We start from the raw sequence: 16,889 nt of genomic DNA on the forward strand, positions 1-16,889 counted from the left end.
GGGCTGAACCTTCACTGAGTGTTAAAACTATAAAATAATCTCGACACAAGGTCATTTGGGATGAGAAAGTAGAGGCTGAAAAAAGCAAAAAACAAGGGGAATGACTCGGGAATAAACTTTTAATCCCTAAAACACCATTCATGGTACCACGAGGAAGTGTTTTTAAAAGTTGCTTTTACAACTGAACTCTTAAAAAGCAAAATTAAACACACAAAAAAGACTCAGATTTTAACAGACTCAAAGGATATAGATGTCCACGAGCGTTGGAGGACGTGGGGCTTTAATTTGTAGAATTAGGTCGGCCTTTTTTTATTAATTCAGAGTATAAGCTACAGAGAATCAATGAATGGATAGTATGTTGTGAAGCTACACTGTGCTCCTGTGACTCTAAAGCAGCGCTGCGCCTTTAAATATGTGCGCTCCTCCCTCTCCTCAGTGACAAGCCCGCAGAGCCTCTTTAACGCATCCAGTGGAAATGACAAACCAGAGGCGCACCACGGGCCAAGCATGTCCAGTAATAACAATAAGCATGGGCTTTAGCATCATCGGCTCACCCGGCTCTCACATCCCGAGAGAGTAACGAGGTTCATTTGGGCCGTTTCGTCGCTCTGCGGACGCGTCAAAGTTGGAGCGAGCTCACCGAATGGACGGTCGATGGACTGGAGTCAAACCTCCGCTTCAATCGGACTGAAGGAAGGAGGGAAAGAAACCTCTGCATGTTCAAGTTTCCTGCTCCCACCGGAGGGGCATCGCTGCGTGTGTGTTGGATGTGTGTGCGCGCGTGTGGAAGTGTGTGTTGGGTGCGTTGCGCCCTCAGGAACAGCGGCAGGAGCAGCGGTGGCGTTGGTGGTGGTGGCCGCGGGAAGGGAAGTTTAGCGCCGTGATTTTTTTTTTTCTTTTTTTTTCTTTTCCTTTCCTCTGTTCTGTTGTGTTGTTCTCATGTCACAGCAGGCGACGGGGGGATTAACGTTTCACTGATGAGAATTAATCACTCGTGGGGATGCTCTGTGATCGTGACTATGACGATGATGTCGAGTAAGAGCGTGGAGTGGCTGCAGGAGGAGCTGGAGTCCGGGGCCAGCTCTCTGCTGTTGCTGGACTGCAGACCCCATGAGCTGTACGAGTCCTCGCACATCGAGTCGGCCATCAACCTGGCCATCCCGGGCCTCATGCTCCGGAGACTGAAAAAGGGGAACCTCCCAATTCGCTCCATCATCCCCAACAACGAGGACAAGGAGAAATTTGTAAAGAGGTGCAAGACGGACGTGGTGGTGCTGTACGACGAGGCGACCTCGGAGCGGCAGGAGTCCGGGCTGGGAAGCTCCGTGCTTGGGCTGCTCCTGCAGAAGCTCCGGGACGACGGGTGCAAGGCTTTTTATCTAGAGGGTAAGATCAGATTGCTTTGAATCTAGAGGTTTTGTTTGGGTTGTGGTGCATTGGTGCCTTTTAATTCATAAAACTCTCACACTACTTCCTCTCAAAGTGGACTGCAGCAAATTGCTTGAATTTCGCTCTGATTTGATTAACTTAGACAGTCCCAGATGAACTGGACTAGTGTTGTTGTAGTGTCACTCACTGCAATTAATGGGAAAGAAAGCGAGTGTAAATCACACTGATTTATCAGACCTGGGATGCTGCACTTAAACGCCGCACTAAGTGAATTTGGTGTTTTGGGGGGTCGTGGCACGCCTGGAACAGATTGTCTTTTAAGGCAGATTTTATCTGGTGGAGTCACATAGCTAAGCTTGAACAAGCCACTCCTATCAGTAGCTTATAAAACATTATTGCATCGATAAAGTGTTTGTAGGGGGGATTTGAAGGGGGGTTAAAATGTGGCGCCACTTCAGATAAATCCAGCTGTTCTCATCTGTCCACACACACACACACACACACACACACACACACACACACACACACACACACACACACACACACAGTTGATCAACACTGAATGAGTTCCGCATATTAAAATAAAGTGTCACTGTTACAAAATCAGGCGGTGTGTAACAAATCGGATCCAGTGTCAGAATGAAGTAGCTGTTCGACAGATGTTTCCTGCTTCCGACCAAAATCATCGCTTTTATTTTTACTTATTTATTGATTGATTCGCAAAGCGTGGAAATTATTTAGGAAGAAGAAAAGCGTCAACAACGCCTTGTAATTTCATCGAGTGCTTTAAAAAAAGAAAGAAGAAGCAGTTTCAAATGCGGCGTGTTTTCAATTAAACGCTGCAAGTACACGCCCCGCCATATTGAGCTCCTTCAGGAAAAGACGAGCGGTTTTTTTTTCATGAATGAACACTGAAACCAGGACACGACGACGGGCTACGAAAAATCCCACAGAAAAAAGCCGACATTGTTTAAAAAAAAGACAGTTGAAAGGCGATGAAATGAGGTGTTATAACCATAGCAGAGAGGTATTTAACCACGAGAAAATAGAAATCTTTGACGGGAGTCACGAGCCTCGAGCTGCCATTCACAAAAAGTCCGCTGAGCTGTGTAGTGTTGTAGCTGACTGTCCTGCTCAGCTTTTCTCAATGGAGCCACATCTGTCTACACTGTTCCCCCCTCTCTCTCAGACTGACGTAAATACCAACTTATTATAATTTATCTGTCACGGGTGTGTGTGAAAATATGCCGTGGATCTAATAAAAGCGTTTTTACACACGTAGAATATCACGTGCAATTCAAAGTTTAATACCGCCTCTGATATCTGAAGCAACTGTAATAAAAAAAAAAAAGAGTGAAGAGATTTTCTTCATTTGGCCAATTTTAGCACCAAATTTTTCTCAGATTATTTGGACTCAGTGTTAATTTCTTCATATCCAGGCTCATGTTAAATGACTCATACCTCCTGCCTTTGGTTATGCACAAGTTTTAAACCCCCCTCCTCTCCTCCCAGTGAAATTGCTTTCTTGGCTTTATACTAACATGTTTTGTTTTTGCTTGTTTTTCCTTTGTCTTCATCATGCTCCAGGAGGCTTCAACAAGTTCCAGTCAGAGTACCCAGAGCACTGCGAGATCAATTTGGACTGCTCCTGTCCCAGCAGCTCCCCACCAGCCTCCGTCCTCGGTCTCGGAGGGCTCCGCATCAGCTCCGACTGCTCAGATGGGGAATCGGACCGCGAGCCGGGCAGCGCCACAGAGTCGGAGGGCAGTCCGCTCCCCAACAACCAGCCAGCGTTCCCCGTCCAGATCCTGCCCTACCTTTACCTGGGCTGTGCCAAAGACTCCGCCAACCTGGATGTGCTCAGCAAGTACAATATCAAGTACATCCTGAACGTGACGCCCAACCTGCCCAACATGTTTGAACACGAAGGGGACTTCAAGTACAAACAGATTCCCATCTCCGATCACTGGAGCCAAAACCTCTCTCAGTTTTTCCCTGAGGCCATTTCTTTCATAGGTGAGTGGAGAATGCTGTGCAGTTGTCTCAGATATCCGTCAGGTTATTTTAGACAAATGTGTTTTTGGGTCAGGGCAGGGATCTGAAGAAGTTAAATTCATTATCAATCAGTGTGCTGGTTGGGCCCAATGTCTCATATTTAAGAGGCATGTTTTGTCAATCACAGTCCAAAATCCTCATATTAGATTGTATAATAAATTAGAGCCAAAAAACAAAGCACTGTATGAAAGTATGTCAATGGATGAATGTGAAAAAGAAAGAAAAAACAAAACAAAACAGGGCTTTAAGTGCTCAATTAGAGTCACAGAGTTACAAAAGTGCTATTTAAGTACTAGTCCATTTAGTGCCGTTATTATCTGCTCTTTATTAGTCACTCTCGCTGCATTTATCCAAGATTTTAATCATAAGTCGTGCATATAAATAGCTTCTTTGGAAACAGTTTAAGATGGATGTTAGCGTGGTTTTGCTAAGCCTGCATTTCACCGTGATTGATAAAACAGGAATTTAAAATCGTAGAATGAAAAGGCAACTCTGTGAATAAAACATGGAAATGGATTCTTTGAGAATGAGGTCACGCAGAAGAGTTCTCATCTCGTCCCATTTTCAGTGTTTCCCATCATTTCCGTCATTCCTTCTCACTTAATTTTTAGAGAATGAGTGAATTCCCTCGCCGATGAGTCAGTGCTAAAGTCTTCATGCATGTCTTAGATTGTCCAGACCACCGACTCTACCCCCCGCCCCTTTTGTTTTCCTTTAGAGTAATGATTCATTGTAGGTGGCAGGAAGTGAGACATATGCCAGAGCCAGAGGTCGTGGCAGATTTGGGTCACGCTGATGTTAAATGGAGCTGGCTGTAATAAGCAGGGATTACAGCAGATCTTTTTTTGTAAATAACGGGGTAATTATGGGTGAAGGAGATGCCGATATGACTTCACACTGCGCTGCTGAAAGTTGCGGTCCCTTAAATGCCTAAAATTATTGTTTGTACGTGCTTTTTCTTTTGTGAAAGCAAGAATGCAGATGGGGAGGGAGTTGAAGTTTCTTGCATAAATGAAAATCCTTACGTTACTGCACATGCAAAGAACGAGTAAAGTGACGTAATCAGTTAAAGCCCGTTACTTATTCGACTTCCGAGGCTTCTCGAGTTGGTTTTTGACTCGTCGGGCAAGGATTTCTGCCCCTGTCTTCGTTGCGGAAAGCGAGCGCACATCACATATAAATTTAATTTTGCATCGCCTTGGCAGCCTGAGCTCATGAGCCGACTGACCCCAATCCTACAACAAGAGACGTTGGCAGCGAGAGATGAAAGAGAGAGGGAGAAAAGAAAGGAAGGAACGGAGCACTTAACTCTCACTCTAATGGCCTGTAGAGATGCGAGTGCAAGGGCTCGAAACTGATAGGTGGATGGATGTAACCAGTTAATAATGTAAGATGCTTTTTCTGTTCAGGTTTTCCTACAGACCGAGAGCTAGAAAGCAGAATGAAAAATTACACTTTGCCGTCAGCGACAGAGGTCACTCTGGATTGAAAATATAATAATCGCAATGAGGCACTTCTGATTTTTCATTCTGGTTGTTCTAGGCTCACATCTACAGCTCATTTAGACCGACCACATAATCTAGCATGTGGTCACTTGCTGTAGGAGTAAATCAGAGTACCGGGGGAAAACCACAGGGTGAATATGCGAGAAGTTAAGTCACGGCAGCGTTAAATGATAAAAGCCAGTCTCGTTTGCAAATGTTGGTCATTTAATGACTTAAAAGTACCTCAGAAAGTAACTCAGTTTTCATGATAGCCACAGATTACTGTTTGTCAGTTCTCGCTATGACCACGTGATGTTATTCAAAAGTTTCTCTGCAAATTAAAGCACTGTGGGGCCACTTCCACTGCAGTATGACCCAGTATCAGGCAGGTTTTTGTTACTTGCTGATCTAGTAGAAATAGTGCCAGCTGAGCATTTGAACCTTCTCAAGTCCCGGAGCTCTCCAGTTAGCGAAAGCCTGTCTGAGGTACACTTGCTTCACTCTTTTGCCTTCTTTTCATCCTCAGGCGACGAGCTCTTTGGAAAGTCTGCGTTATAATATATAGAGAAAAACTTTTCCTTCTGATTCATTGATCTTTTTAATTCCCAGTGTTGAGAATGAAACACGGTCAGTAGTCATGTCTCTCATTCATGTTCTCATCTCCTTGTTCCCTCCTTCTTCCTCAGACGAGGCGCGCTCCAAAAAGTGTGGCATACTGGTCCACTGCCTGGCCGGGATCAGCCGCTCCGTCACCGTCACCGTGGCTTACCTGATGCAGAAGCTCAACCTGTCGCTCAATGACGCCTACGACTTTGTGAAGCGGAAAAAGTCAAACATTTCCCCGAACTTCAACTTCATGGGCCAGCTCCTTGACTTTGAGCGGACGCTAGGTCTCAACAGCCCCTGTGACAACCACTCGAACTCGCCGACGCACGACCAGCTCTTCTTCACCACCCCGACCAATCACAACGTGTTTCAACTGGACACCCTAGAATCCACATGAAAATGAGAGTCTCAGTTTCATGTGGATTGCCCCCATTGCAACTTACGAGGATTTGGGGTGGGGGGCATGGTGGTATGGTTACCATGTCTGCAAGTGGCTGCACTGCAGGAGAGCAGAGTTTTAATGAATGTTTTAGCCTCTTGAGGCTCGTTGTCCGAGATCCTGACCATGGAGCAGCGTTGACGTGTCAGGAGGAGTCATGGATGCCACGTTAAAGGGTTTTGGGGGGTTTTTCAACCCAGAGAAGGATGCTGTGGGTTAACAAAGCTGTTCTCCCTTAACAGCTTGTAAACGAAGAATGAGGGAGGTTTAACTTGACTGAGAAACTAAATGATTGCAGCAGGACAGAAAGCTTAATACAAAGATAGGAACACGGAAAATCTTTAGCGCTTGATTTATAAGATGACTGCATCCTCCTTGTCTCGGCTCTCGAGCCGAGGTGACTGGTGCCAAGTGGAAAAGCTGGGATTTACTCATAGGAAATCTCACTCTACTGAATGTAGAGTTTTTAAAAACCAAGGAATTAACTCTCACACACACACACACGATATAAACACAGTATGTATGTTTGTACTGTATGTATGTTAACGTACATAGCAGAAAATGTATGGGCAGTCCTTAACAAATTCAGTATGTCTATATGCATTTTTGTATATTTTCTATGTACATTTACGCACAGATCTATACCTTATATATAAATATATTTATCTCAAGCCATATAAATAATGGCTTAAGAGATTGTAAAATTAAAGTGGAATGGGTTTTTAGATGGTCTTTTTTTTTAAGTTTTGTTTTTTCTTTAGGTTTATGACCTAATGCAGTTTGCACAGTGGTGTAGCCATTGACTTTGTTGGCCTGTGCTGGAAGCAGTCAGATAAAGAGACATTCAGAGAAGAGGAGCGGAGAGGTCAGTCCCAGGCTGCGACGAGTCCTGACAGCTGCACGGCTCAGCGGGGAGGGAGCAAAAACTGGGCCCTGAGCAGAGGAGCAGGGATAGGGGTTAAAACAAGCAGCAGGCTGGAAGTAGGAATTGATTCACGGCTGGAGATGGGAGAAATTACTCCTGCGTGTTTGACACTTGGCCAACTGTTTTCGAGCGCATTTCCCAGTTCCTTCTTCCTTCCCTATATGACTGTTCATCCAGTTGTTTCAGTCAGCTGTTCTGAAGATTTTAATCATTTGTTTCGTTTCGGTCAAAAAGTCAGTTTCGGTCAAAGTTCCTCAGTTATTGATTTCATCAACACAGTTGTTCCACCAGCACGTTTTGCCAAAAAGGGTTACTCGGTTAGAGGTTACGGATCAGGGACAGGAAGTCAGTATTAACATTTCTGGGTCACTGAGGTACTTTTTGGGCAGATCAAATGTATAACCTGCACCCCAAAGTTTTGTTGGCCTATGTTAGCTTCTTGTGTGTTTCAGGACCGAGGGTGGGGGGTCGGGTCGGGGCTTTACTTTGGTCTTTGTGTTTGGATTCTGGTCTGGTTGACTGGGACTGGCTTCCGCTAGACTTCACTTACTTCAGCAGTTTCACGTCCCTTAACAGCGTTGGAGGAAATTGAGAGGAAAGGTCTTTCTAAAAACTAAAAAAAGAAGGGATCACTCGTTTTGTCAAAGAAAGCTTTGTCTGAGTTGATTCACCCTTAAGCCTTGGGTATATTATTATATGAAAGCTATATTAAACACAAATGAATATTAAACAGATCTTTATTATTTTGTATACCAGAGCATGCTGTGGTGCCGTATGCTCTCTAACAGTAGACTCAACCACAGGCTGGACGTTACTTTACCAGGTGGAAAGACAAATAATGAGGACCGTTTTATTTAACTGCTGTTGCTGCTGAACGCAGTGGCACACAGCATGTAGTCAAAGCGTTTTCTGAGACAGCGTCCACATCTGTAGCGCTTCAGCAAACCCGCAGTGATTTTTGAGAAAGACTCCAAACAACACCACGCTAACTGGACTTCTAGGTACACTGGGCCTCATGAAAGAACATTTTCTTCTTCGTCTTCTTCGTGTGCGGACGTGTTATAATTGCACAGCTGAGCCTTGTGAACACCACCTGTTAATCAGAAAGTCTGCTCCTTAAAGTTGAAACCCCCAAAGTTTCATGCTCAAAAATGTTCCTAGCAGAGGGTCACGCTGCGGAGATTAAAGTCTTGCTGCCGGAAATCAGCAGACAAAAAAACAACAAATATAGCAATGTCCGTAATTACAATCCCTGAGAAAAAAGAAGAGAAATAACCTGCTATTTGCAGCTGTAATCAGAGAGCTGTATGCTCCCAAAAAAACAAAAACACCCTGCTAAAGCAAAGCAGTCCAGGTGGTGTTCTGTGCCAGGTGTAGCAGGGGATATGTTTAGCTCAACAGGGACCAGTATAAAGATGCTGAGGCAGCTGTTGTTAGGAAACAGTGACCCCAAAAAGCTGGAGGTCATGTTCACTGCTTGCTCATGTATTGAACAGAAGTCTGATTTTACAAAATTGGAAATGTTGTGAAACCTCACAACCTGCAAACAGGTTGTTTTTCATATACTAGTGAATATGAAAAGATGAATACCGTGGAGATATGTGTCCAGCTTTAGGGCTAAGTGGTAGATGCTGAGGTTTGCTATCGATAGAGCACGCTGTCGGGTTAGAGTTAGAGATCTCCTCATACAAGGCGGTTTTTGCACGAGGTCCAGTGTTCACAGCAAACTGCGTATTCAAAGTCGGGATGTGGACGTTTGTCTAAACAGAAACCACGAACGGTGTTTTCTGCGAGCACAGCAGGGGAATCTGAAGAGGGTTGGTTTTAGCTGGCCTTATATAATCTTTCTAACTTGTTTCTAATGCTGACTGTTCAATACTCTTTGTATCTCACTTTGGAAAAAAGAATTGTGTGGAAAGAAGAAGAAAAGGTTTGTTATCTGTTATTGGAATAAGAGCACGGTAATAACAGAGTACAAGCTGTCTTTTTGCCGTAACGGGTCACACGAGGTCCTCTTTGTTACTCTGCAATATATCAAAACACCTTTTTTTGCAGTATTTTGTAGATCCAAGACCTCAACATTTTTAAATTCTCTTCTTTTTGTACTATATCTATTCTATATAATTCCACAAGATCCAGCTCGATTTATGGCTTATGGACTGAAGTAACATTTCTCCTGGGGTGTACAAAATATAGGGCCAGTGTGTCCAGTACAAACCTGAAAGACTTGCAGATTTAAAGACACACACAGACACATACACAGACTGCTCCACACAGACAGAGCTGTGGTTCAGCATGCCAGTTATGTTTCACAATAGGCCCTTACGCCAACCTGGCTTGAATAATTACAGTGATTAAGGTGTTTTTCCTTCTTGGTTTTGATATAATGTGCTCTATGCTATTCCTGTGGCCTTTCAATATGAATATACTTTATATATATATATGAGTTTATATGCAAAAGTTCCTCTCCTGGTATAGCATCAGAGATGAGAATACTACCACCATGCTTGAATGGACTTTCCTTGTCTGGAGTCATATCCCACATAGAATAGGAAAAACACAGAGGACTTGATCACTTGCACCCTGGGATTGAAATATATTTCAGAACAGAGCTTTTCTATTTAAAAAGAAACAATTGACTTCAAGCTGCTTTCTTGTGATTTTTTTCTTTCTTTCTTTCTTTCGCGTGCGTGCGTGTGTCTTTGTAACAATGAAAGAGAAATTAAGTGTTTTTCTCTGTTTGTAAATTTGCCAGATCACGGGAACGGCCGTTTCTGTGTCCTTAAACTTGTAGCTACATCTTGGTGAAATTGTGCTCTGGAGAGAAAGGTGTGAATGAGCGAGAGGAGGCGAGGAGCGAGGCGTGAAATACAAAGCGAAAGAAAAAGTGAATGATTTAAAAATGTTACCTCAATGAGGAAATTTTCAGGGATTTTTTTGACAATGCATCTTGCATCGTGTTACAGCTTCAAAGTCACGTTGAATAGCTGTTTTGTATTGTGCTGTAAACAGTTTTTGTTTTGTTTTTTAAAAAAAGATGCAATCTGTCTGTGTATAAAAAGAAGGGGCGTGTTAACTGGGGCAGTTTCACCTTTCTGTCAGTATATTGAATCAACACAAGACATGTTTATACCGCAAATAAATATTGAAATATTTTTTTTCTTTAACATGTTTCCTCTTTATTTCTGATCATCAAAAGTATATTAGAAATGACCTGTGAGTTACAGTGAATGAAGAACTAGGTCTATTTATTGTTCGCTTACACGGAACGTGTTGGTTTATTTTTGCACTAAGAAATTACTGATTACTGTTAGTAACTGGTTTAAATCTGAAGATTAAGACTTTTACCTTATACTCTACACCCTATCCGGTCGTTAAGTCTGACGTCACTGGCCGTGTCTGGGCCTAAACTCCGCTGCAGGTCCATATATCAAACGATCACTATGGCATTACTGAGAGTTGAAAAACTGTCTAAAGTCTTTCATCTTTAATAAAATGATCAGCGTTCTGCTCTACCAGGTGAAACAATTGAGTTTAACATCCAGGCATCCATGAAAACGGAATTTATGACATTTAACGGAGTTAGAAGTTAGCTTGCTAGCTTCTATCTAAATACAATATAGCATGTCCTGACTGCGGGGTTTTGGAAACAAATTAAAACGTACAGCTCTGCTATCACTTCCAACATAAATGAAGACAGAAAACTAAACAGCAGTGACGTTTGTAGGGTTACTGAAGTTTGGCTAGCTGGTATATAATGATGTGCTACGTGACCGCTAGCGACACAGCTATGTTAGCATAATATAAACAAGCTAACTTTTTTTCCACTCGATAAAAGTTAATGTGAGTGTTCTCGGTGGTCAGGAACAAATGTAATCGCATGGCAGGATGCTGTAAAAGGACCAAACTTCAGCCAGGAGAACAACTGAGATAATCCACCCACAATACGAGGTTAGTCATTCATATACTGCTGCATGGGCTGGGCTGTAGTTACATCCTAAGGTTTTAAAAACTGAGCTTAAATAAATGATTAGCGGTAATAAAAGCCGAGGGAGCTCAACAGTGATCACTGACTGTTTTAGGAACTTTTTGAGATTAAATAGAAGAAAATACAAAACATTAAACATGTTAACAACACAAAAGCCATATTAAACGCACACTACTTTAGGCCCGGAAGTAGGATTCGTCACGTCATCACTTAACAGCCGAATACCTTATAAATTCAAATTCAAATTTTATTTGTCACATACACAGTCATACACAGTACGATATGCAGTGAAATGCTTAGACAACTGCTCCTGACCTAAAATAAAAGACTATGAATAGGATAGGAAATAAATATGAAAATTAAAATAAAGGGTAAATTTAACTAGGAAAGAATAAAATAAAATATAAAAATTAAAGTTAAAAATAAAATAACTGTACAACAAAATACATATATTACATATAAACTATATGTAATTTATAGAGACTGAACCTAATGTTTACATTTTAAAGGTTCAGTATCTAAATTACACAAATTAAATTAATCAGAAAATCATTTGAAACTGATATAAAGCCTATATTCATCATGAAAAAGACAAAAAGTTTTCTGACGTTTTTCATGATGGATTGATAAATAGTCAAAGAATAACATATAAATAGTTTGTTTATCCCAGAATTAGCAAAATTCCTGTGTTAAAGCAACCTGTAACAAATTAACTAAACTAAAATAGCTCAGTAAAATCTAATATTTAAAGTAAGTAAAAGCAGTTGAACCAAGAATTTTTCCTTTTTTTATAACGCAAAACATGGGAATGACCTTTATCAACTTGTCGTGATAACAGACAGAGTAAGGGTTTAAGGATTTTGAGGTCGAGTCGGATGACCAAGGGGTGATGACTGGTTCACAAAAGGTGACAAGCAATAAATGTTATTGTGCTTTGTTGGCAAAAGTGGTTAATACTTCCAATTTAGGGAACAGGAAAAGATTCATGTTAAAAGGTCAGCACTGTTCGAAGAATTCAAGATGAATGAGTTTTAAACCAAAGGTTTTTTGTTTGCTTTTTCATTTTTTAACAGCTATAAACCGCCAGTGATGAAATATTTCAACAGTCAGTGTTTTTAATCGTGCATTAGTGTTAAAAACAATTTGTCTTGAATGATTAGGGATTCATTAGTGAGCTTCGAAACAGCACTCTGGTAGGGCTTCCCAAATCACTACAACCAGTTTTCACTTTTGGGATGACAAATGCTACTCACATTCGTCTGAATCAAGATGTTTGATTTAAAACGAGACCGCAGCAACTGTTTGTTGTTTTTCTGTTTGTTGTTTTTAGTTTTGCTTTGCATAAGACTTCCCCTCATCTTCTTCCACAATTACGCAGACACACACAGACACACACGTACACAGACAAACAGGTTTGTGTTGTTCTTGTTGTTTCTTTGTGGTGGTTTTGGAGGTTTCCAGAAGCTGCGTATCCAGTTGCTTAACTGAAACTCTGCCACTTCCTTTTCCAAACACCGCTGTGTGTTTTATGTGCTGTAAAAATGAAATGTGTCTGCGTTTAACAAGAAAGACGAGAAACACTGAAGCCACTTCAACCACTTGAACAGTGTCTAGAGAAGGGATGTCAAACTCATTTTACACAATCGGCCACATACAGCCCACGTTGATCTTAAATGTTTTTTAGGGTTTTTTTGGTTTTTTTTTACCATGGACTTGTTAGTATCTGAAAAACAGTAACTTTCTGGTCATTTGATTTTCTTTATCTGTTAGTTATATTCTTATATGTAGTATGAAGGGCAATGGGGGTGGGGAGTCTTTATTAACAGGAAAAGCTATAAAACCTATGAAACAGTACAGTTACATGCAGTTAAGAATTCACAAACTGTGCACTCCTTCACATTTTCTATAGCTTTCCGTTGGGCTGGATTATAGTCTTGGGTAGGCCAGTTCTGGCTCCCAGGCGTTATGTTTGACTCCCGCTGGTCTAGAGTGAAATACCACATATCTGTAAATAGGAACATTGCCTATTGTACTCATCAATATTTCTGTTTTTCTTGTGTTTTATGTGGCTTTTTAAAATACTAGATAATATTAGTCCCCATAATAATCCTGTATACCGCAAGCAGAAAGAGTCTACATTGCTTTATCAGCTGTGTATGCACATGATCCCACATAAACTTTCTTCTCTTCTCAATCAGCATATAATAATGGCACATGCGCACACGAAAGCAGGACAGAGAAAAAGGAAGCGAGAAGAAGGGTTGGTCAATAAAAGTGCTTCTCCAAGACAGCGCTGTGAGTCGAGCTGAGCCGGCTATAAATATCTTCCTCTTTTTCCTCCCCGTCTCCTCTAGCACAGTCTTCGCTTCGCCTTCCTCCTTCCACTGTAGCTCTTTAACGGCAGTGGAAATCACTGAAAAAAATGACAAAGTGAGCCATTCACCTCATGGTAATTCAGACAGGATATTACAGTGACAGAGGGAAGTGAAATAACGGAAATTAAGGCCCATGTTTGAAGAGAATGGAGCGAATGATCGACACTGCTGACTGATTACCCTCTGGTTTCCTGGCAACGCCATGACAGGGTTTCCTGCATGAACATGATCACCAGGATAGTCTGAGTAACAGGAAATATTCCCCACTCTGATTTGAAGTAATTAAAGCTGAGAGTTTATCATAAACTTGAACGGTTAAAGGAATTAATCATCAGCTCGGTGCCGTTTCCTGTCCTATCCTTTCTACTGAAGCACTCCCGTGAGTTGAAAACATGTTCACATGGCTCACAATGAAGGCACTTCAGAATGGCTTCCAAATATACACATTTAAACAAACAGGTAGGTTTTGTCTCTGATGAGTTCATATTTTATAACTAAAATCCTCTGGTGCAGATCAGGTTACAGTTTCAATATTTTCTGTAAATAAATAAATCAATAAACGATTGTTCCAATCATTCACACCCACAGTCAGCAACTTTAAAGTGAAGCCAGTGTGGAAGTGTCAAAACTTCCTTTCCTGCATTAAAAGCTCTGAACTAGTGGAGGCTGTAGCACAGGAGGCAAAGCAGGTCATCTACTAATCGAGAGTTTGACGGTTCAGTTTCTGGCTTTGTAAAGCTAATCCACCTCATTTGCTCTCCAATATGTTCACTGGAGTGAAAAAGTGTGTGATTGTTAGATAGAAAAAAGTGCAGTGGGTGGGTGGGTGGGTGTTATAAAGTGCTTTGAGTGCTCAAGTACAGTCGAAGTGTTGTGTTTACAGCCTTGTACAAGAAATGTTTTAGTCTTAGTTCTCTACTACACAACAACTATGTGCTTTTTAATGTTGCTCATGTATTTAAAGCTTTATTTGGGTTAAAAGTTATTTGTGGTTAAAGGTGTGTCTGCTTTGAGTGAAAGAGAGGTTTTTAATACCCCCATGACCCACCCACTGTTATATATCGTGTCCAAAGATTTTAAACGATAGTTGATGTCCCATTCTGCCTTTTGAGCCACAGCCACCCATGTGACCGTCATCATCACCTCAGGTAATTTAAATTAGATAATTTCGACCTACATTATCTACGATGTTGCTGCTGTTTGAAGCATTTTCTAAACTTACAAGAAGGCAAATCTAAAACGCATATTGAACGTTTGCTGCCCTTTAACCTGCCAGCTTACTAGTAAAACGTCAGATGATGTGGAATTGCACAAACAGTTCAACTTATAACATCTGATGCACTCGCTGCTGCTAGTGCGTGAGTGTGAGGTGTGCTAGCTGGCTCAAGCATACTTTATCCAGGCATCTCCCTCAGCTAAACCATGCAGCAGCACATTTTCAGTAAACGTGTTTAAAGCAGATCGTAACTCTGCTATATGGGAGAAAGGAACATTTTGAAAAATATTCCCATCTGAGTCTCCAGCAAGGTGGTCTGCAGTTGTCTGAAGTTCATGTATTAAAAACACCAACATACAGATTCCCTTTGTTAGCCACTTTAGCTAGGTACCTTAGCTGTCCACCCTCTAATCCAAATGTGGCCACTTTTAGCTCAACCTCTCCTCCCCCAGAATGGTCATATAAGGCTGAAATCAATCCTTTTAAACAGTTATCTACAAACCAAGAGTTGATGTCACAGTAACAAAGTCAAACATTTTTTATCTAACACCAACACTGTATTAGCCTGGCAAGCTAGCAACCAATAATAGTTGAAATGATGTAAAAACAAACAAACAAACAGAAGAAACACAGCACACAGCCAAGCCGTGGTAGTCTTGGATTTCAAATATGGCAATACAGTCAAAGTCAGTACACAGATTTAACACAATAACAGCCATTTTACAGGTTTCAGGGAGTACTACCACATATGAAAATAGTTACATAGGCTTTTGTGGCTCGTGAGGGAACAGCGTAAAATCTGATGAATTACCTCAAGTGATGTTGCTTAAGTCTGTGTTGACTGCGAGACTGAGAATAAAAATAAAACTTCTGGTGGTTTGAGTTAAAAAGAAACGAGTAAAGCAGACCTTCACAACCTTAGCGTTTGTGAACATTAAAGAATCCCGGCAATGGGGATTATGCAGACTTTCAAGCTTCCTACTATGAGTCCAACAGTGGTACAGGCCTTAAAAAACAAAAAGTTAACACAAATACCCCTGCTGAAAGTGACACTGCATCAGCCATCATTTACGACTTCAGGAATGCAGATGATTATCACCAGGTGTTCGCCAGACATGATGAGTAAAAGTGAGTAAAGGGTCACAGCAGAAAGATTTTCCATTTCCAAACGTTCTCTCCTGCAGGTGCCAACATGCCCTGGACAAGAATGCCCTAAACAACTCAAAGTGTCATGTGACATGCCTGTGTGAGGCGTCTCAACTCCTACTTTCGTATTCATTATTAAGCATCACAGTGTCTCTATCATTTTCAATGAATACATAAAAAAGGCCCAAATTTAATATAAAATTTGAATGTTCCCAATGTGATACTCTGTTGTTACACTCTCCTGATTGCAGCGCAGACCTATTTTAATAATGGCCCTGCTTCCATCTTTTAATGGGACTCTTCTGTGCTCGACTAACAGAGCTGAGACACTCACAAATAAATTATGTCTGCTACGGTCATCACAGTGACAAACGGAGGAGTTCAGGTCTTGAGACTTTTATGAAAGCACCTCTATCGCTGGTTCCTTTAATGGGCTCAAATAATTGCAGTAAATACCTGCTATGACTGCTGCTGCTACACTACTTAGGCGAGCACAGTCCTCCCACCATGAGTGGTACTGTACTGATGCAATGTACACTCTCAGCTGTCTTCGCAGTTATATAAAGAACCAGAGCAGCAGTCTCTCCGGCAACGCACCATTTCAAGAGTACAATGAGAGGGGATTTGGGAGGGAACGGAAGCAGAGGGAGGAAAAAAGGAGGGAGAGATGTTCATGTTTCATCAGCTGAGGCCTGCATACCTGTAAAATGGAAAAATTTTAAAACCACCTGGAAATCAGAGAGACAAATGTTTTCGCCACATACTTATGTACTTTTTAAATCTGTGTACCAAGCTCCAGTGTTTACTCATCACTCATGTGAATGAGTTTTCATATTGCAGTGAAAACTCTCCTCGACCCCACATAAAGGCTGTATATACAGGGCACCTTCTGCAAAACTTTTTCTGGTCATTGTCACGACATATTAAAGAGATATAACATCTGGAGTTGATGCGAATCCTTCCACACAGAATCTTGACTGCTATGAGTACACCATATGACTGCTCTTATGTAACTATGCTTGTCTGTGTGAAAGGACTTGTGCAGCCAGAGCAATGACAGTATGGAAGTATTCGAGTTGAGACGTTTCCGCGCTCTAACATCGTCTGCCATAGTCAACCTAAATAGATCTCACTGACAAGAGTAGTACTCTCAATCAAATTTTGAATCATAGAAAATGTGGCAGATTTGCTATCACATCCTGAGCTGTGCCAGCTCAGACTACAGCTACAGACACAGACCAAGAAAAGCTACTTTTTGGGTGAGAA

At 41.5% G+C, this 16,889-nt stretch overlaps 1 protein-coding gene across 1 annotated transcript; it reads left to right on the plus strand.

Moving 5' to 3' along the window:
• The first annotated feature begins 400 nt into the window (after nt 1-400).
• On the plus strand, nt 401-10,065 carry LOC147330792 (dual specificity protein phosphatase 7-like). The gene is made up of 3 exons (XM_086292599.1): nt 401-1,386; nt 2,977-3,405; nt 5,615-10,065. The coding sequence occupies exons 1-3, from the start codon at nt 978-980 to the stop codon at nt 5,929-5,931; spliced, it is 1,155 nt and encodes a 384-aa protein (XP_086148725.1). The 5' UTR covers nt 401-977; the 3' UTR covers nt 5,932-10,065.
• Nucleotides 10,066-16,889: the final 6,824 nt, after the last annotated feature.

The sequence above is a fragment of the Aulonocara sp. 'chitande type north' Nkhata Bay genome, linkage group LG5, assembly GCF_057382095.1.
Source record: "Aulonocara sp. 'chitande type north' Nkhata Bay isolate Kocher_YH1m ecotype deep benthic linkage group LG5, A_spYH_male_GT1.1, whole genome shotgun sequence".
NCBI classification, from domain to species: Eukaryota; Metazoa; Chordata; class Actinopteri; order Cichliformes; family Cichlidae; genus Aulonocara; species Aulonocara sp. 'chitande type north' Nkhata Bay.